This window comes from Ictalurus furcatus, chromosome 29, assembly GCF_023375685.1.
Source record: "Ictalurus furcatus strain D&B chromosome 29, Billie_1.0, whole genome shotgun sequence".
Taxonomy (NCBI): Eukaryota; Metazoa; Chordata; class Actinopteri; order Siluriformes; family Ictaluridae; genus Ictalurus; species Ictalurus furcatus.
Window position 1 is genome coordinate 9,918,628 of NC_071283.1, and position 21,901 is coordinate 9,940,528.

A 21,901-nucleotide genomic window follows, 5' to 3' on the forward strand; every position below is an offset into this window, starting at 1 on the left:
ACCCCGGTGTCCTGGTGAAATTCCCCCATTGGCTCTTCTCTATCAGGGCCCCCTAATAATCCCCATCTCTGAACTGTCTACATCACTCTCCTCTCCTCTTCACCAATAGCTGGTGTGTGGTGGGCGTTCTGGCGCACTATGGCTGCCATCGCATCATCCAAGTGGATGCTACACACTGGTGGTGGTTGAGGAGCCCCACAACATACTATGAAAAGCGTTATATAAATGTAAGGAATTCTTCTTCTTATTACTTCTGATTCACATTCTGCTAGCGTGAATGGTCCCACATGGATACTCTTACTCACAATCTGCTCATACTGAACATCCTTTCAACACGTTGTACTGTCTGACTGTACTCTTTATACAACTGTATTTGAGACTTGGGTTATCTTTTTGAGTCTGTTTCCTCTCAAAGTTACTTCCCTATGCCTTCTAAGGGAGTTTTTCCTTGCCATTGTTGCCCAGGGTTTGACATTCTTGATGTGCAAATAAACCTCTGTGATATTTATGTTCATCAAGTGTGAAGCAAGACTGACATCTGGTACTTACTCATTAAATAAGACATTGTGTTGTGGGCACATGCCAAGCGTCTTGCGTATACTGTCCATGTCCTTGCGAATGTCGAAGCCGTTAACGTAAGCCGTGCCGGATGTCGGGGCGAACAGGCCGGTCAGAATGGACCTGAAGACAGCATTGCAAACACACTAAATCCAGAGCTACGTTAAGTAATTACATGATAATTTTCCAACGGAAATTGTGAGTTTTGAAAACATTCAGTAAGGACAGATAATGGACAGGCTTCACAATAGGTGTTACATACAGTGGTCAATTAGTTGAGTTTAATGATATATGATATACATAATACATCATATTTTCTAATGAATTATTCAGTCATTCATTTATTCATTCGTGCTCAGGAACCACTTTATCCAGAGCTTTAAGCAAATAAGTCATGTAAACCACAGCAACCGCAGTAGCCTTGACCAAGATAAGGCAGTTATTAAAGATGAATAAATGAATGAACATATGAGTAAACAACAAATGACACCAGCCATGATGTCCAATTGTCCAAGTGTCCAATACACTCCTGTGTTAAGCAGCATTCCCATTCTTTGTCCTGCGAGCCTCATATCTGTCCCCCAACACCCCCTGCACAAGCTCCACCCTAACCCCCAACAATTTCATGACCCTTTGCTTTTGCTTTGTCTCCAGACAATGTTAGACATAAATATGCAGTCTAATATAGAGGTAAGCCTGAGTGTATGTTCCATGACTCACATAGTGGTGGTTTTTCCAGCACCATTGTGTCCTAAGAATGATGTGATCTGGTCCTGGTAGAAGTCCAGACTGAGTTTGTCCACAGCCAATTTCTTTCCAGTCTTATACACCTTCACCAGGTTCCGTATAGATACACCTGCCTTCAGGTTAGAAGGAGGCTTTTCCAGGTAACCTGTAATACACACACACACACACACAGATCCGCAGTATTAATTTAATCATCTCTTTAATGACTGCTTTATCCTAGTCAGCAGCATCTGGAGCCTATCCTTGGCACATACCCTCTGGATGGGACTCCCATCCATATTCACATACTCATTCACCATTAGGGGCAATTTATAGTGACTAATCCACTCACCAACACAGCATATAAATGATGCATACTGTATATTTGAGTATGATCCTGTGTGTATACAGTATGTGTGTATGTGTACCATTCTGCTGCTCCAGTGCATCAAGAGGATCCGGGTCTACATCCACACCAGCTGGTGTCCCACACCAATACAAGGAGGTTAATGGGAAATACCAAGGCCTGGGAATTCCATACTGCCCTGGGATTTTGGAAATAAAGAGCATTAGAGTCACGTCTCGTGGCCTCACAGTCTCCACTTGGGCATCTGCTGCGATCGCTCAGCCTCCATGATCACTTTTACGCTGACAATACCAAAATCTACATTCACTCAAAATCTGGTGAAAACCCTAATGTTTGTTTTCCTTCTGATTGTATTTCTGAGATAAAAACATGGATGAATGATAATTTTCTGTGCCTGAATAGCAGTAAAACTGAAGTTATGCTTATAGGTTCCTGTCATCAATTTCTCAAAGCTGGTCCACTGTCTTTATTTGTTGATGGCTCTGTTCTAGAGACTCGAAGTAAGATGAGGAACCTTGGAGTCATTTTGATACCAGTCTTACATTTGATTCTTTTGTTCAGAGCGTCCTTTTTTTCACCTCAGAATTACAGCAAGACTGCGCTCTATGCTAAACTTCTCTGTAGATGAAATACTGATTAACTCATACGTTGTCTCTCAGATAGATCACTGCAAAGCCCTTTTAGCCAGAGTGTCTAAATCTACACTCAATAAACTGCAATATGTACAAAACTCTGCCGCCAGGATCCTGACTGGGACCAGGAAATGCAGTGATATTACTGCTGATCTGGAGTCCTTGCACTGGCTCCCAGTCAGGTTCCATGTCGATTTTAAAATGATGATGCTGACATATAAGGCATTACACGGCTTGGCTCATCAAAATCTATCTGCTTTATTAATCTCTTACACCCCAAATCGCAGACTGCGCTCCTCACAGTGTAATCTGTTAACTGTTCCACAAAGACACTTAAAATCTATGGGTGACAGGGCTTTTTCCATCTCTGCTCCTTCCCTTTGGAACTCTCTTCCTCTTGAACTTGGAAAGCTCAGACCTTTGGCATTTTTAAAGCTCAACTCAACAATTCATTTTTTGAACTTGCATTTGATTGCTGATCTCTACTTTTATTATTATTATTATTATTATTATTATTATTATTATTATTTTGTAATTTTAAAAAAATCTGTGTACTGCTTATTTTGTGTACAGCACTTTGAGAAGCTGCTTTTAAAGGCGCTCTATAAATAAAGTTTATTATTATTATTATTGATAGAATGATGTCATCAGTCTCTAGTAAAGGTGTGTTCACCTGGGAAGACATTCTCGATGTACCAGGTGAGTATCCAGTAGAACAGACTGTCAATCAGCATCATGATGATAGAGACAAGGAAGGTGTAAGGGTCATCATCCTGAGAGCTGACCATGATGTTCTTCCACTGGATACCAATGCCCTGCTCCTCATATCGTGCAAAATTCTCACAGCCATAGCCAAACGCCACACACGACAGCAAGCTCTGCACGCACACACCCACACACACACACACACACACACACACATTAATCCAATTAAACAAATGAGACAAATATTATTATACTTTGTCATTTATTTGTTGAGGAAAATGATCCAATATTATGTATCTGTGAGTGGAAAAAGTATGTGAACCTTTGCTTTCAGTATCTGGTGTGACCCCCTTGCACAGCAATAAATGCAACTAAACATATCCGGTAACTGTTGATCAGTCCTGCACATCGGCTTGGAGGAATTTTAGCCCGTTCCTCAGTACAGAACAGCTTCAACTCTGGGATGTTGGTGGGTTTCATCACATGAACTGCTTGCTTCAGGACTTTCCACAACATTTCTATTGGATTAAGGTCAGGACTTTGACTTGGCCATTCCAAAACATTAACTTTATTCTTCTTTGGTTGAATGACGTGTGTGCTTAGTGTCGTTGTCCTGCTGCATGACCCACTTAATTTTGAATTCACAGACAGATGTCCTGCCATTTTCCTTTAGAATTCGCTGGTATAATTCAGAATTCATTGTTCCATCAATGATGGCACGTAATCATGGCCCAGATGCAGAAAAACAGGCCCAAAACCATGATACTACCACCAGCATGATTCACAAATGGAATAATGTTCTTATACTGGAATGCAGTGCTCATTTAAACCAAAAAGTTCTATATTGGTCTCATCTGTCCACAAAACATTTTTCCAATAGCCTTCTGATATGATCGTTAGCAAATTGCAGATGGGCAGCAATGGCTTTCTCCTTGCAACCCTGCCCTGCACACCACTGTTGTTCGGTGTTCTCCTAATGGTGGACTCATGAACATTAGCCAATGTGAGAAAGGCCTTTAGTTGCTTTAGAAGTTACCCTGGGTTCCTTTGTGACCTCATGGACTATTACATGTCTTGCTCTTAGAGTGATCTTTGCTGGTCAAACACTCCTGGGGAGGGTAACAATGGTCTTGGATTTCCTCCATTTGTATACAATCTGTCTGACTCTGGAGAGTAGGAGTCCAAACTCTTTAGAGATGGTTTTGTAACCTTTTCCAGGCTGATGAGCATCAACAACTCTTTTTCTGCGGTCCTCAAAAATCTCTTTGCGTCATCGTACACGTCCACAAACATGTTGCTAGATCCCTGTTCTTTAAATAAAACAGGGTGCTCACTCACACCTGACTGTTATCCCATTGATTAAAAACACCTGGCTCTAATTTCACCTTCAAATTAACTGCTAATCCTAGAGGTTCATATACATCACATACTTTTGCCACTCACAGATATGTGATATTGGATCATTTTCCTCAAGAAATAAATGACCAATTGTCTTATTGGGTTCTCTTTGTCTACTTTTAGGCCTTGTGTGAAAATCTGATGATTTTTAGGTCATGGTTAAAGAAGAATAAAGTTAAAGTTTTGGAATAGCCAAGTCAAAGTCCTGACCTTAATCCAATAGAACTGCTGTGGATTGTTGTGCAAGGACCTGAAGCAAGCAGTTCCTGTGATGAAACCCACCAAAATCTGATGATGCTTTATGTCATATTTATGCAGATATATAGGAAATTCTAAAGGGTTCACAAACTTTCAAGCACCACCGTATATATGTATATTCTTGTTTGTGAACACCGAAAGTTGCATGAAGGGACCTGAATCTGCTTACCACAGGGCAAAAGCTTGATGATTGAATAAATTATCTCCAAGAGGACAGGTTTTCAATTATACTCTAGAATTTATTATACTCCAGAAAGTAGCAGACGACCATAAATACGCTGTTGTGATGATATCTTCCCTACTTGCAAATCATGGCATTGACACGTAAACTGCGCATGTTGTTGACGTATGTGTGTTATCTTGGTCTACATGACTCCACAAGGGCAAACACATATACAGTACATAGGAACATACATTAAACTACCTTCTACGTCTGCCCAACTGAACACACCTTTCTGAAAGATCCTTACGGCAACCTAGCACTCTAATTCTCAGACACACTCACTCACACACACACACACACACACACACACACACACACACACACACAGTGGGCAGGTGTGTAATTGTGTTTGGCATGCCAGCAGTGTGCCAAGCTCTCTCTGACACTCCCCAAGGAGATGTAGTCCCTTGACTGTCATTAATATAAATGTAAATTATTCTCCTCATCGGAATGCATTTTTGTGAATACCCTATCAAAACAATGACACTGCTGTGCCTTGCCCTTAACAGGAGTGCATTCTTTCTCCAGATATAAAGCACTCTTCTCTCAGACACAGATAAGAAAGAAGGACAGTATAAGAGAAATACAGTCTGGAAGCAATGCGATTTTGTGTAACTATTGATTCAGCACTCTTCTTAGAAGATGACTCCAGATTTGATAGATAATATGGATGCACTGACACTTGAAATGTGATATGTGTCGGTCATTTTTACTTAGCCTTTATGAACTTGTTTCTTTTTTTGTAGGCTTGATGGATGGTCTTGATATCTATCAACTAGGGGTGTAACACAAAGCCAATATCTATACTATATCTGTTTAATGCTCCAAATATCCATGTCTGTATCTTTATTCGGATTAAAACCTGAAGTGTGTGTGTGGCCCAAACCAGATCTCTACTATTATGCTCCTGGAAACAATGGAAAAGACTGAATAAAAGCAACAACAACAACAACAACAACAACAACAAAAACCCACCCAGAGGTAGAAATGCCATCAATGTCAGCATGGTCTAGGACTTCTACCTCTGACAGTAACTCAACCTCAGCTACATCACTTCATAATTGGTCTCAGCTAGAGACTGTTTTTATTATTGTGCTCACACACGTATTAGTTTTGTTTGTACATGTCTGCAAAATTGTCTAACAAATCGAAGTGATAAAATTGACAAAATAAAAACAAACTAGTAGCCTAATTCAAACCAATGTGATCCTCACCAGGCAGTTACCAAGGATGAAGGAGTCAACACTCTAAATGCAGCGCTGAATGTTCATATTAATAAATGTGGTCTTTATTTGTCCAGCAAGCTTCATATCTTACAGCTCATTCATGGTAAATGGTCTCCACTTATATAATGCTTTTTAAACCTTAGCTTTACACTGGTTCTCATTCACCCATTCACACACGCACACACACTCACACACCAACGGTAGAAAAAGAATTTCACTGTGCTGTAATGTATATGTGACCAACAAAGACCCATTATCATTATTAGTAGACATCTTGCTCTACCTGAACCATAGCCACCTGCTAATCAGTGTGGCAAGCTTTCAAAAAAACAAACAAAAAAAAACAAAACCCCACCTTGTATTCATATCTGTATTATCAAAACATATGATCTAAATAATGTATTCGTATGTGAGTTCATCCCTACTCTCAGAAGAATCATGAACTGCCTAGGGGCATTTATTTCCACAATAAATAAATAAATAAAAATGTCCCTTCATATTGAGTGCTTCTTTTCCTTTCTGTCCAAATCCTCCTAATGAAACACCAAACCATCTCCACTGAGGATATATTGATGCTAAAAACAACAAACACTCATTTTGTGTTATTTTTAACACAATCAATGTGTTATGATATTTAACACAGGCAGTGTTATAAGTTTTTTTTGTGTTATTTATGTGTTAAAATCTACACATAGTCTGATAGTGGATAGTGTTTTAGCTTAGTTACAAAGTTCTCATCTAAGAGAGCTTAAAAGATTATGTTAAAAGATCATGTTGTTCTTTTTTGTACTTGTTTTTCCACAGTATATATATATATATATATATATATATATATATATATATATATATATATGGACAGCCAATATATACAAAGCAAATGTTAAACATTTATATAGTGCTCATTTTGTTGATGAGAAATATTTTTCATTCTCCGATGAAATTGAAAAAGATTGCTAAATAATAATTGTGATCAGGCTTCCAAATCAAACTGTAAAATGTTTAGCTCTTTCATGCACAGCGATATTAATCTTTTTCTCAATTCAAAAACCTTACATGAACCTTACATTTAAAAGTATTTACCAATCTAGAAGATCCAGGAGGCAAGACTGTCCTTACGGTAGCTTTGAAGGCTGCATGAAAGGTTTTCAAAATTCAAACCCTAGCTATAATAGATAAAATGGTTAGCATTAGTACGCACTAACTGTTTAGAATCATACATACTGTACAGTCCCCTCTGAAAGTATTGGAACGGCAAGGCCGATTCTTTTGTTTTTGCTATGCACTGAAGACATTTGGGCTTGAGATCAAAAGATGAACATGAGACAGTAAATCAGAATTTCAGCTTTCATTTCCTGATATTTACATCTGGATGTGTTAAACAAACTGGCACCCTGTCCAGGGTGTACCCCGCCTTGTGCCCGATGCTCCCTGGGATAGGCTCCAGATTCCCCGTGACCCTGAAAAGGAGTAAGCGGTAGAAGATGGATGGATGGATGGTGTTAAACAACTTAGAACATGGCACCTTTGGTTTGAACCCGCCCATTTTTCAAATTCTGAAAATTATTGGAACTTGTGATTAACAAGTGTTTCTTGTTGCCCAGGTGTGTCTTGTTAGGGTGTTTAAACAATTAATAGCTCTAAATGTCTACTCATGGTCTGAGCCCTGGGTTTCACTTGTGAAGACTGCATTTGTTTTTAAAAAGGATAAACCTATATGAAGACCACAGAGCTGTCTATGGGAGAAAAGCACAGCATTTTGAAGGCTAGATGTGGCCTTGCTGTTCCAATACTTTCAGAGGGGACTGTAAGTACAGTATGTGAGTTGAGACAGCATTTGTTGTTAGTTTGTTTAGTCAGTTGCAGACATTGTAATGGTGCTATACAGCCCCCACTCTTTAAGTTGGGATTGCACCATGCAGATGCGTATCATTAATTTCTGAGAATGTGTACATGCAATGCTCCAAATGATCACAATAATTCCTTAATAATTAATTCCTTAGGATTATATAGCGGAGTCAAAGCGCTTTACATTGTATGGGGGGAATCTCCACAACCACCACTAGTGTGTAGCATTCATCTTGATGATACGACAGCAGCCATAGTGCACCAGAAAGCCCACCATACACCAGCTATTAGTGGAGAGGAGAGTGATGTAACCAATTCAGGGATGGAGATTATTAGGGGGCCATGATAGAGAAGTGCCAATGTGGGAATTTTGATGGAATTTCGGGGATTTTTAATGAACACAGAGAGTCAGGACCTCATCCGAATGTCTCATCCGAAAGACGGTGCTGTTTTTACAGTATAGTGTCCCCGTCACTATGCTGGCCCATTAGGACCCACATGCAGTCTACATGGTGAGCGCCCCCTGCTGGCCTCACTAATACCACTTCCAGCAGCAGCCTTAGTTTTTCACAGGAGGTCTTCTATCCAGGTACTGGCCAGGCTCAACCCTGCTTATCTTCAGTGGGAAACCAGACAAGAGCTGCAGGGTGATATGGCTGCTAAATACCACACTTTTTGAGTAAATCCTCCTGTGAACGATTTACAAATAAATTCTCTTTGTATCAAGCTTAATAAATGAGGCTGATAATGTGGCAGCCATCTTGTGTACATGTACGCAAAGTGAAAAAGCAAGTCTAATCCAAACTTTGGTGTGCATAGTGTTGATTCGTAAACAGCTTAATTGCCGTTCATTAGAAACATATCCTACACAATGATCTACTCACAGAATTTTAGCTTGCTAACTCTTAAAATATTTCCCTGACACTCTGATAAACGCAGCTAGCCCATCTGTTTAGCAGAAACCCATTAATGTTAGCATGCTAGCTAAAACCCACACCAGAGTACAAAAAGTACACAAATACACAAATTAGGTGAACAGAGAACGTTTGAAATTCAAAAATACAGAGAAACTCACCGAAAGAACACTGTTAATCACTACCGGCTAACGTGAGATCTCTAGATCGACGAAATCTCCGCTGGGTAACAATGATTTTCCAAAGATAAAATGTAAATAAATTCATACGAATGAAATAAGTGATTTAAACCTGACAGTGTAAGCCATATATAGAACTGCAATAACTCATCACCAATTATACAATTTGAAGATCTTTTGAGATTTACATCAGTGTAAATATAAACAAACTCACTTAGGATTTTTGCGAACTAACTGGATTTTCATGAATGCCACACTTCTTGAGTAAATTCTCCTGTGAACGATTTACAAATACATTTCTTCGTATCAAAATTGATAAATGAGGCTGATTGTTAAATTTTTCATGTATCTTCTGGCACTTCTTATAATTCTTACTGCCTTTCATTGTTCCTTGCTTCCTTGTTCTCTCTCTATCTCTCTACACACACACACACACACACACACACACACACACACATAGTTGTGACACATGCCTAGAGTGATGTGGACAGTGTATTTTTTTCTTTTATTCAGAGACACAATGACTCACTCACTGACGCTTCCTGTCAAAAAAAGAAGGTGCCATTAACACAGAGAGCTGGAGGCGGAGTCACATAACTGTCCTTCCCAATCTCTCCCTCTCTCTCTCTCTCTCTCTCTCTCTCTCTCTCTCTCTCTCACAAACACACACACACACACACACACACACACACAGGCAGGCACATGCACAGGCACATGCACATAGAGACAGAGTGAGTGGGATGCGCCATTTCTGACCAATGAAAACAAAGGCATATACCATACAATTAACACACACACACACACACACACACACACACACACACACACACACACACCCTGCAGCTATGGGCTGAAATACACACAGCATCATTAGACAACACAGCGATAAATCTGCACAGCCATAACGAGGGTGATGTGTCAGTCTTAATCCGACACAATGAGAATCTTCCGACTGCACCGAGCCCACACACACACGCACACACACACACTCACACACACACACACACACCGTGTTTTCTCTGTCTGCAGGCATGCAGTGATGAAGATTAAAATGCTCGTTTCCTCCTCCCTCTATCTAAAGGACACTCCACAGGATGAATAAGCAGGACGTGAGCTAAAGGTCACTTGGATGAGGCGAATCGAGAGTGAAGCCACTACGCACCATTTATTACTGCTCTCCACCTCAAAGGCCAAAGCACCCGCCTATTACTCTTGATTTGGCGCAATAGCCGCTAGGCTGACCATGCGTGGAAAACACACTATGTCTCACACTCTCCTGTGTTCCACCCACGTTTTCATTGCATGAGACAAAGCACTTAGGTCTGCCTTTTCATTCTCATTCTGAATGTGAAGCTTTTCTCACTAGAAATGTGTGTAACAAAAATGTTTTGATTTTGAGCATTCTTATGTCACCCGTAACATTAAAACCATTGACATGTGACGTGAATAAAATGGATTATTTCGTTACACTGGCACCTGTCAGTGGGTGGAATATATTAGATAGCAAGTGAACAGTCAGTTCTTGAAGTTGATGTGTTGGAAGAAGGAAAAATGGGCAAGCGTAAGGATCTGAGCAACTTTAACCAGGGCTAAATTGGACACTTGGCCTGCAAATTCCCCAGATCTCAATCCGATTGAGCATCTATGAGATGTGCTGGACAAACAAGTCCGATCCACCTTGCACCTTGCCATGATTCGGTCGTCTGAGACAAATGTTGAGAATCCTAAAAGATTCCTATAATCCTAGACCAAAATCTGTAGTCTTTGATCGGTGGTTTGACGTATTCCTGACAGCCGATTAATGGCCGTAGTGATAAAATTATTCCTCCAATTAAATTCTAGCAGTTTTAGTTTACAACAAAAAGCTTTAAATCTAAAAGCAACAATTATTACAGCCATATAAATATAGTTGAGTTCAAAACGTAAGTGTAGCTTCCACTTTCTGAGTCAAAATGTAAAAAAAATAAAATAAAAAAAGGCCCAATAGTATTTGAAAAAGAAATCCAAGTAATCAATATCATTAGACAGACACAAGGCAAAATCAGCAGAAAATAGTTTCGCCATGACTCTGTTGGTTTTTTGAAAAACGAAACAAACAAAAAAACTCAGTGTATGACATCATGGCATCGTGTGTCTTTAGTCTGCATTTTCTATCCCCTGACTTTTCCCCCTCAAAGACAAGTGCTACTATTTAAAGGTAGTCTCGGCATTACTGAAAAACCATGAAAAAAAATCTACACACTGGCAACTTGCATAATCCAGCTCTGAATACATGTAACTTTCCCTGCATAAATATTTCTCTGCAAAAGTACATTTCTTTGATTTGTCTATTTTGTCCTAAGATTATCCAAACCTTTGTGGTCTACTATAGCTGTCTAGAATGATCAACCTAGCTAATTTTAATTATGTCTACCTTCCTCTATAGTTAAGCAGTCCATCCAGGATTTCACGATTTTGCGATTGCAGAAATTAACGCAAAATCAAGCAAACTCTGCAATATTTGGAGGAACTTGCAATTTTTGTAAATGACCACATATGTTCCACAGATTTGGGCCAAGACGTGTCATGTTACGACATCACAACATGCGGTCAGTTAAGGCCCTCTTCTATTCATGTGCATCGAACATGAGTACAGCTAAAAAGTCTAATTTACCAACAAACATCACTACGAAAGAGAGCGCAAAAAAATTTCATGCAAGTAGTTTTCCACAAAAAAGCCAAAAGAAATTAAGCATTTTTTGCTGCGACAATCACAAAAAAAAAAAAAAACAAAACAAAACAAAACAAAAAAACTCAGTGGAATCCTGTATGGACTGGTTAAGTTTAACTTTTGAACTTTTATCTAGCTAGCTACCTATGTTTAGCTATATTTGCCTTCCTATTTGGTTTATCTTCTGTTTAACTTTTGAACTATTAGCTACGTAGCTACGATTTTTTCCTCGTTTTAAAGGTATTGCTATCTGAGTGAAGCAACAGAAATGTAAATAATAGCAGAATGCACCTAGTATTTTATGATAACATAATCGTTAAAGACAAAATAGAGATGACTTTTTACATACTGTATGAATGCAGGATACATACTTCTATCACATTATTAATCGAGTTATTACCATAGCAACAACACCAGTGATAGTGGTAGGATTAATGAACACAATAACACATAGACTCACCGTGGCGAGCTTGGCTCGGAAGGTCATGACGTCTCTCCAGGCGTAACAGAGCACATGGGGCAGGTAGAGAAGGAAGTAGATAAGTCCACCACAGGCGGCAGCCAGATTTGCTCGTGAGAAAAAGACACTGATGAAGAAGCACTGCATGACTGTGGCTATGCAGAACACCAGCAGAAACACGAAGATCACTGACGGGTCGCTATATCTCAGAACCTTCCCATACTATAGATAGAGAGACAGATATACAAGAAATACAAGAACGACATACTGTATGTACATTCACAAATATGCTTTTATACAGAAGTTGAATGCATGAAGGACATGAAGGCCAGGGTCGAGACCTGAGAACCTCCCAAGACGAACAAATTAGAATAATCCATGTTGGAGAAGGTGTGTTGCTGCTCATGAAAAGTGTGTGCTTCTTCAGCCCACGTCAGCCGACACATAAACGATAAGGCTTTCTTAGCATGTCACAATTAGAAAAGAGACGCAACAACATGCCACCGTGGACTCACAAGCGAAACACACAAAAGCAGCTGATTGCTAATGCGTGGGGCGCTGAGAAATGACACGCCGATGAGAATGTGAAAAGGGGGGCGAGCAAGGGGGTTTTGATTAAAAAGACTCATTTGAGATGATTAGACAAGACCTTGGCATTGTGGCTGTGTGTGTGAACAGCTTGTGAGAGTACATCTGAAGCTGAGAATTATCAGCGGGTCATGGAGCCACGGCTCTCGTATGCTTGCGCCTGCTGCTTCAGATGATTAACCTCCACATTACAGAGCCACACAACCACCTTCCAACACTGGAGCTGTGCTGCTGCGGGCCTTCCGGCAAACTGACCCCAAAACACCTGGCCCCTCCGAAGGTCAGCGTGCTTCAAAAGAGCTGCGGCTGAACCATCTGACCCTGGAACAGGTGTTAGATTTAGCCTGTTGGGAAAACTTAACCCTCAGAATTTTGTTTGCAATGCTAATACGCTACATTGCTGTGGCTAATAACAATCAAAAAAGAACTCTGCCTTACTTTCCAATTGAATTCTTCTTGTTAGACTTTTTTTTTTCCAGAACACAGTGAGTTGTTTTGCATCGCAGATCTCCAGTGTTGTCAAAATGGCTGCCATTAAATCACAGAATTACCACTAAATCACCTTGAGGATGGCTGTGAGAAGGAGTGCGCTGATACAGAGAGGGATGAAGCTGCTGATGCTCCAGCTCAGCCAGTACATGTTGCTCTTCAGACCCATCATTCGAACCGTCTCCTTTAGACGAGCCTCTTTTTCCTGCACCACCCCCTTCACTATGAGTGCTACCGAGTAGATCCATGCTAATGTCATGTACATGGGCAGGGAGCGTGATAATGAGCGTAGGAACCTATACACACAGAAATCCATAGATACATGGTAATCATCCATGCTAATATGCATGTACAATGGGCACAGTGAACTACATGCACAGAAATCCATACACAGAGTTCCAACTTGTGCTAACACTTGCTCACTAAGAGTTTCAGCCAATGCTAATGTTGTTTTTTTATGTGCCTGCGTCCGACAATAATAGCCAGGCTATTATTAATCTGAAAGGTCTATGGACGTTCTTTTAGTCTAGGATAAGGATAATTCTACCTATCTTTCCAGCTTGCGCTAATAGTAATTCCTGTAAGATTTCTAATTCCAGTCAAGGGTTGTTAACTCAATGTGACCATATATATACAGGTACAATCAAAATGATTCAACCCCCATTGCAAATCAGGTTTATTATCAAAATTTTCAGACTTTCAGCTGTTTGAAATGAACAAATCAAACAAAAGCAATTGAAATAGTTCGACACAATGAATGCTTCAAGGAGTTTCCCCAAATTCAACTGCAAATGCAACTTATAATGATTTCTCCAGTCTCAAAATTATTAAACCCCTTCATGGTAAGCATCTTTAATACTTAGTAGAGCACCATTTTGCTGTTATAACCTGCTGCAAGAGAGATGCATAGCCAGACACCAGCTTCTGGCAGTGTTCCTGGGGAATCTTAGCTCGTTCCTCATGAGCAATGGCCTCCAGTTCAGTAATATTCTTGGATTTGCGTGCTGCAGCCACCTTCTTCAAATCCCACCAGAGATTTTCAGTCAGGTGATTATTATGGCCCTGTAGAATCTTCCAGGACTTCTTTTACAATCAAGCCTTGGTGGAATTTAAGGTATGCTGAAAGTCTGTAAATTTTGACAATAAACCTGATTTGCAATAGGGGTTGAATAATATTTAATCGCAAGTGTATATATTAATATTAATGGAATAATTCAACATTAATAGACTAGGCATTTACTGTATACACATATGCCCAAAATAACAGAAGTACACAGTTGAACTGAATACAAAGTTTAAGCACTGTAGCATCAGATTCCCCATCAGATTATTTCCTATTAACAAATGTCTTACAGCAGATTATTATTATTATCACTTATTTTTTTTATTATTTTTTTTATGTTAATAAGCACAAAAACACCAATGTTTGTAAGAAAAATACACAGAACGGTATGAAGTTGAGAGTCTGGGGCTAGTATCTTTCAGCCCAGACTGTAGATTCAATCATGTCAGGTGATTACACAGAGTGAAACAGCCCCAAGATTTGATCTCCATTTGGACATAATATAGAGTAATTGAGAAGGCACATGCATTTTATCATCCTTTCCCTCCAAAATGCCTTTGGAGAAATTAAAGAGTAAATAGACTAAGCACAGGTTGTCGAATCGAAGTATAAATTACATAAAAGGACCGATAACAGAAGCATAAGTTGAGTTACAATTTTTCTATTTATGTTGTTTGGTATTCAGAACATTATAAAGAAGATGAGATCTCGTAATAAAATACACTGCTCTGCCCTAATAGTTTCAGTGACAATTTTTTTTTTTTTTTTTTTTTTTTAGCCCTTCCATCTAATATCACCAGTGGTGAAAGAGATGGGTTTTCATTCGAGATTCAAATGACAAAAGGTGAATTGAACTGAACAATCTCAGAACCTTGTTGCTAAAAGCTGTACCACCCATGGAGGTCATTCTGAAAGTAAGGACCTTGAGGAGTGTCCTCTCAGTGGGGTGCATGAGAAGATTTATTTGTGAAGAAGCTCAGCCAGGTAGTTTGTGACAAAGCTTTGTAGGCAAGGCAGAGAATCTCTTCTGTTGTTCACTTCAAACAGCTTAATGTTGATTGAATACGGTAATACAATATAAAAACATGGGTATTTGTTAAACAGACATGTACACTCAGCAGCCACCTTGAACCCTGAGAAGGACACCTTCTCATTCATGCAATTCTCCAGCCAATCATGTGGCAGCAGTGCAATGCATCAAATAATGCAGAAACAGTACAGGTCAAGGGCTTCAGCTGAAGATTGGAAAAATACAGCCTCGGATTCGTTTTCCCGGATGACATAAGCTGTTGTAGCCCATCCACCTTGAGGTTGTGCATTCTGAGATGTTTTTCTGCACAGCACAGTTGTAAAGAGTGATTATTTGAGTCAGCCATTCTCCTATCTGATCAACAAGGCATTTCCTCCTACAGTACTACTGCTCACTGGATGTTTTTTGTTTGTCGCACCATTTTGTGTAAACTCTAGAGCAGTGGTCACCAAACCTCTTCCTTGAGATCTACCTTCCTGAAGGTTTCACCTCCAACCTGCTTTAACTGATCAAGAACTTCTTAAGGCTTCTTAAGATGATTAGATGGTCAGCTGGACACGATTTTGGTAAAGTCTTCAGGAAGGTTGATCTCCAGGAGCAGGCTTGGTGACTGATGTTACAGTTTTCCCCATTCTGATGTGTGATGAAAACATGAACTAAAACCCTTGACCTGTATCTGCATGATGTTCTGCATTGCGCTGGTGCCACATGTTTGGCTGATTGCATGAATGAGCAGGTGTTCCTAATAAAGAAGTAGATGAGTGTAAAGTCAAAGTACACATACACCATTGAATACATGCAAGGAGTGAATGTACTGCAGTATAACACCATCACTTCTCCCAAGATAACATTAACACACTTCAAATCAGCATGAAATTCTCATTTAGAGCTAGTTCATAATAACCACACACACACACACACACACACACACACACACACACACACACACACCCCGCTTAAGAGGCAGCACACTAACTCAATTTAGTCTGATTAACGTTAATAAACGGCTGATTGGCTGGCTAGGCCATCATACTGATGGGCGCATTATCATTCCTCCCACTGCTGCAATATGAATGATATTTACTACAGCTTTCTCCAATTAAATTGCGCAGAATTGATTTAGCCATCTAAACGAGTGAACCGTCTCTTTATTCTATTCCAGTAGCATTACAGAGGCCTTCAATTTGACTCCTAATAATTCATTAAACCGTTCTTTTAATGAAAGAGAGGAATGAGGATGCCCTCTGCGGAGGAGAATGAAATAGTGCCACTATGTCAGACTGTAAAGAGATCTGTTCTCATATACAGTCTGGATGACTCGAGGCATTTGGGGAAACAACAGAATAATGTGACCCTAGCTGTTAGAGAGCTCTATCTTCTGTAGACGTTAAATGAGACACAAAAAATCCCCAAAATGAGTGCGATTTTTATGGCAGATGCTGTATATGCTCAACAAAAAGGGCCCCTTATGGGTAATGGGTTGTCTGGGAAGGTGGAGCTTATCACAAATCACTGTTCACCTTGTTAATACCATGCACCCTCAATTAACATAATTACACAATTCAGGAATCAAAGTTCAAGGTCTGATTTTTTTTCTAAATTCTTGCAATTCCGCATTTAAATTTCCGTAATTATTTCCTCCGACAGCAAGAGTGACAAACCCACAAAGCACAGCCACTTCATGAATGGAGGACCACTCAACCTGAACACTTAATACTTTCCCCAGTGATATTAAAAAGTGGGGTTTTTTTCCTCAGCGCTCTCAAACAATGCAAATGTGCTGGGTTTCATTTAGCCTCCATTGCGCAAGGAATTGATTAGATTTTTTATTGTTATTCAGCAAGGCGTGAGCCATCAGGCTGAAATACTAGAGCATACTCTAGCTCCATTTTTAGAACTAGCATACATGCTCTGTGGGTAATGCTGATTAACCGACTGATTAACTGATTCTTTGATTGATAAACGATTCGGTTTGATTTTTGATTGATTGACTCTCATCAATGGCGACACTGACCTTCAGCATTATGCTAATCAGCGCGCATGGCATCGTTAGCAGAACTATGTTTTCTGTGAACCAGGAGAACCAGAGTGCACCATTTCTCACGCCCACCACTCGGAGAATCTCCTTCAGCCGCAGCTCCTTCTCCAGGACCAGCCCTTTGATGGTCTGGCACACTGAGTACATGTAGGACAGCACCAGGAACATCGGCAGGATGGTGGCAATGGACGACACAAAGCTGTGAGAGGCATCAGACCAGTCAGAGGTCATGTAACACATCCATGCTATGGATCCTTATTGGCGTTTGCAAGGCTACATGTTTTGTTTCATTCCTGCTGAATTATTTGTACCCTTTGAGTCACATGTACAGATTAACGCCACTGCCTCTCTTCCTGTACGTTATATTTAATTCGTTTGGAGATGCAGAACCCTTCAAATATCCACATAAAAACTGCCCCCTAAATTCAGACCACAGAGTACAAGCAGAGTTGATCACTGCAAACCATTTTCTCACCCAAAACTCTATCTTTATGCCATAGGTGTGTCATTGGAGCAAGTGTTTTTTTGTTTCTTTCTTTCTTTCTTTCTTTTTAATTTTAAGGTGGAAAGGAGTGGGCAGGCCACATTCATTAACATTTGAGCATATTGGGTGCAGTATAACACCTTTAGGGAGTTCATTAATTCATTCTAAGTAAATGTTTTATCGTGGTTAGCGTTGCTCTGATTTAAAGGACTAGTCTGTTTATATTTTAGGAAATTAGAAAATATTGTAAGGAGGTACAAATTAAAATAACCACTGCAGGAATCTAAAGACAGATATGTATAATATCCTGGAATGTAGAAGACTTTCTGCAGGTATTAATTTTCACAAGAAGCTCTGAACCACCAGCCACAAAACCTGTTTATACTAAACATGCCAATGATGTTCATAGCCAGAAGGTTCCATTTAAGCAACACATTTCTGCAGTTGTCTTTGCAGTGATGCTGCAATTTGTGGCTCGCTTGGTGGAAGGTCTTATTTCCTGCAACTGACAGCTTGTTTTGGAGTGTAGTCCGTCAGTTCTGAAAGCTGACAACAACAAGTAGCGACTAAACTAAAACCATTGGATTTTTCTTTTTTCCCCCATGCATATATCCTTCCATCCATCCATCCATTTTCCATATTGCTTATCCTACACAGGGTCATGTAGGATACACCCTGGATGGGGTGCCAAACCATCGCAGGGCACAATCACATACACATTCACACACACATTCACACACTATGGACAATTTGGAAATGCCAATCAGCCTACAACACATGTGTTGGACGGGAGGAGGAAACCAGAGTACCCAGAGGAAATCCCCAAATCCCCAAAGGAGAACATGCAAACTCCCTCATGCATCCTTATCCTGGCAAAATTAGAACATTTCCAGTCTATTTTTTAAAACTATTATTTCCCTTATTATTCTTAATGGTATTTAACTGCATTTGGACTGAAAGTACCTGAATTGAACCAGTCAACAAACTTCTGTTTCTGTAGTGTTAACAGCTATTTAGTTTGGTGGTGATGGTAAATGGTCTGCATTTTTATAGCGCCTTTTAACCTTAGTGGTTCTACAAAGCACATTACATTGTTTCTCATTCACCCATTCACACACCAAGGGGCTAGCCTGCCATCCAGAGCTGAACTTGGGGTTCAGTGTCTTGCCCAAGGACACTTTGGCATGTGGAGGGGCTGAGGATCAAACCACCAACCCTGCAATTAGTAGACAACCCGCTCTACCACCTGAGTCACAGCCTCACCAACAAGAAATTTCAAGACATTGAAAGACATCTAGGGCGCACGGTGGCTTAGTGGTTAGCATGTTCGCCTCACACCTCCAGGGTCGGGGGTTCGATTCCCACCGTAGTCCTGTGTATGTGGAGATTGCATGTTCTCCCTGTGCTGCAGGGGTTTCCTCCGGGTTTGCTCCCCCAGTCAAAAGACATGCATGGTAGGCTGATTGGCATGTCCAAAGTGTTCTGTGTGTGAATGTGTATGTGATTGTGCCCTGTGATGGATTGGCACCCTGTCCAGGGTGTACCCCGCCCCGATACTCCCTGGGATAGGCTCCAGGTTTCCCCGTGACCCTGAAAAGGATAAGCGGTATAGAAGATGGGCCTTGTGCCCGGTGCTCCCTGGGATTGGCTCCAGGTTCCCCCACAACCCTGAAGAAGGAGTAAGTGGTAGAAGATGGATGAAAGATATCTTGAGATGCTTTTCTGCCCAGCACAGCTGTAATGAGTGGGTATTTACGTTACTGTAGATTTCAGTTCAAACGCGTTTGTCCATTTTTCACTGAACTCTCTCATCGTTTCTGCACACAGAACTGATGCTCAATTTGATGTTTTTTTGCTTTTCTGCATAAACTCTAGAGACTGTTGTGTGTGAAAATCTCAGGAGAACAGCAGTTTCAGAAAAACTCAATCCAGCCCATCTGGTACTAACAACCATGCCATGGAAAACATCACTGAGATCACATTTATTCCCCATTTGGATGTTCTATATGAACGTTATCTACAGCACTTGACTTGTATCTGCATGGTTTTATGCACTGCACTTCTGCATGATTGGCTGATAAGTGCATGAATGAGCAGGTGTACATGAGTTAATATAATGATACCCCAAATCGTGTCTAATATAGTTTTCAGGGAAGATTATTCGGTAATAAGTTTGTAGTCCTCTGGATAACCTTTTGTGTTTAATGTAGTTCTGCAAAATCCTGAAAGTGTTACTGAAATTATAAGACTTGATACTTGTGTTGCTTTAAATTTAAACACAGCAATAGAGACTGTGGAAAGAGCTGATAATAGAGCCGGACTATAGATAAGGTACAATGTGTGGTATTGATTCCGACATCATTGCTTAATGCTGAGATCTCTCTCTCTCTCTCTCTCTCTCTCAAACACACACAGATGATTGTAAAGAGTCTGAAATAATCTCTCCTATGTATTTAATTAGAGCAGGAGTTTCTTTATGGATCAGAAGACAGCAATCCTTTCATATAGCCTTCATTCCCTGTCCATCTCTCTCTCTCTCTCGCACACACACACAAACACACACACACACACACACACACACAGCCCATATCTCCAGCAGTCCATATTTCTCTGTCAGCGTGATGTATGGTTTGATGCAGTTAGGATACAATAACACTAGATTAATAAACCTTCATAAGGCCACTGAAATGTCAGGTTGAAATCTGTGCTATATCCTGTGTAACAAAGTGCTGTCTTGGCACAATTAGCCGTCTGTGCGGATATATAACACACTCACTGTTTGACAGCCGATACTGTCTGTAAATAAAGTAGAATGAAACCCCAGCACACACACACACACATACACACACACACACACCCTTCCCACACACACACTTTTGCATCTTTGTATCTTTCTTTGTCGATTTCTCCGCATCTTATACTCGTTCTCAGTCTGCGAGCTCACTTTGAAGTGCGATTTGTTATGTGAGACTGAAGCATCACCATTACAGCACACCACGGTTCTTTAAAAAGACACTCAATTACTGATGGAGAGAGAAAGGAGAGGCAGCAGAAAGACAGGATACACAGAGGTGTAGGGCTAGTCCTTGGGGAACATAAAAGACAGTTAAATATTATAGCTCACACACGCGTTAATTGTAGATTAGCACGAGTCCTGTGGGACGGAGAGAGAAAACTATTTAAGAGATGAGAGGAACTTATTACCAAGTACTTATCCACCCTTAATACAGCTCTACACACACACACACACACACACACACACACACACACACACAGATAAGGCATGTACATGTTTTTAAGACTATTAGGCCAGATTTTTGGTCCTCTTTCATTTGTTGGTATCATTTTTGCATTTATTTTACATTGAGTAAAAAACAATAATAAACAGTTGAAATCATAGAGACTAAATATTAGGAACATCTCAAATGACTCATATGTGAAATAGATCTCACCAGCCTTGATTTGCCCTACTCTGAGATCAGGTAAGGTTTCACTTTGTTGAAATAATTGCAGCATGCCCAGAATAACCCTAGTTTGGCAGAATACGTGGTGTAGTAACACTGTTACTCTGTTTCAGTCTGGACACGGCTTCTGCTGCCATGGCGATACTGATATTTACCTCTGTATCGATGAAGAGAGAACTGAAGATCCAAGGTAATTGAGGTTATCCAATCCCTTTAGGATTTCATGATTTTGCGATCGCAGAAAACGAACGCAAAATCAAGCAAACTGTGCAATATTCGGAAGAGCAGATTTTCCGAAAGTTCGGGCCAAGACATGTCATGTGACATCATCACAACACACATTCAGCCAACGCTTTCTTCGAGTCACATGCGTTGAACATGAGAACAGCTAAAAGGTCTCATTTAGCAACAAACATCATTGCTAAAGACTGTGCGAAACAATTTTGTGAAATTTTTTGAATTTCGCCAATTCAAGTAGTTAAACAAGCACAAAAACTCTGCAAATTGCATTGCTGATTTTGAAAAACAGCTGGAACAAAATCAA

The 21,901-nt window shown here is 40.2% G+C and overlaps 1 protein-coding gene across 1 annotated transcript in view; it reads right to left on the reverse strand.

Moving 5' to 3' along the window:
- Nucleotides 1-21,901, reverse strand: part of LOC128604269 (phospholipid-transporting ATPase ABCA1) — a 195,115-nt gene that overhangs the window by 83,106 nt on the left and 90,108 nt on the right. The window contains exons 15-20 of the mRNA XM_053619270.1: nucleotides 17,386-17,608; nucleotides 12,202-12,423; nucleotides 2,957-3,161; nucleotides 1,713-1,829; nucleotides 1,279-1,450; nucleotides 550-681 (exon numbers count right to left, since the gene is read on the reverse strand). Of these exons, the coding sequence (XP_053475245.1) occupies nucleotides 550-681; nucleotides 1,279-1,450; nucleotides 1,713-1,829; nucleotides 2,957-3,161; nucleotides 12,202-12,423; nucleotides 17,386-17,608 (1,071 nt within the window). The remainder of the gene's footprint in view (nucleotides 1-549; nucleotides 682-1,278; nucleotides 1,451-1,712; nucleotides 1,830-2,956; nucleotides 3,162-12,201; nucleotides 12,424-17,385; nucleotides 17,609-21,901) is intronic.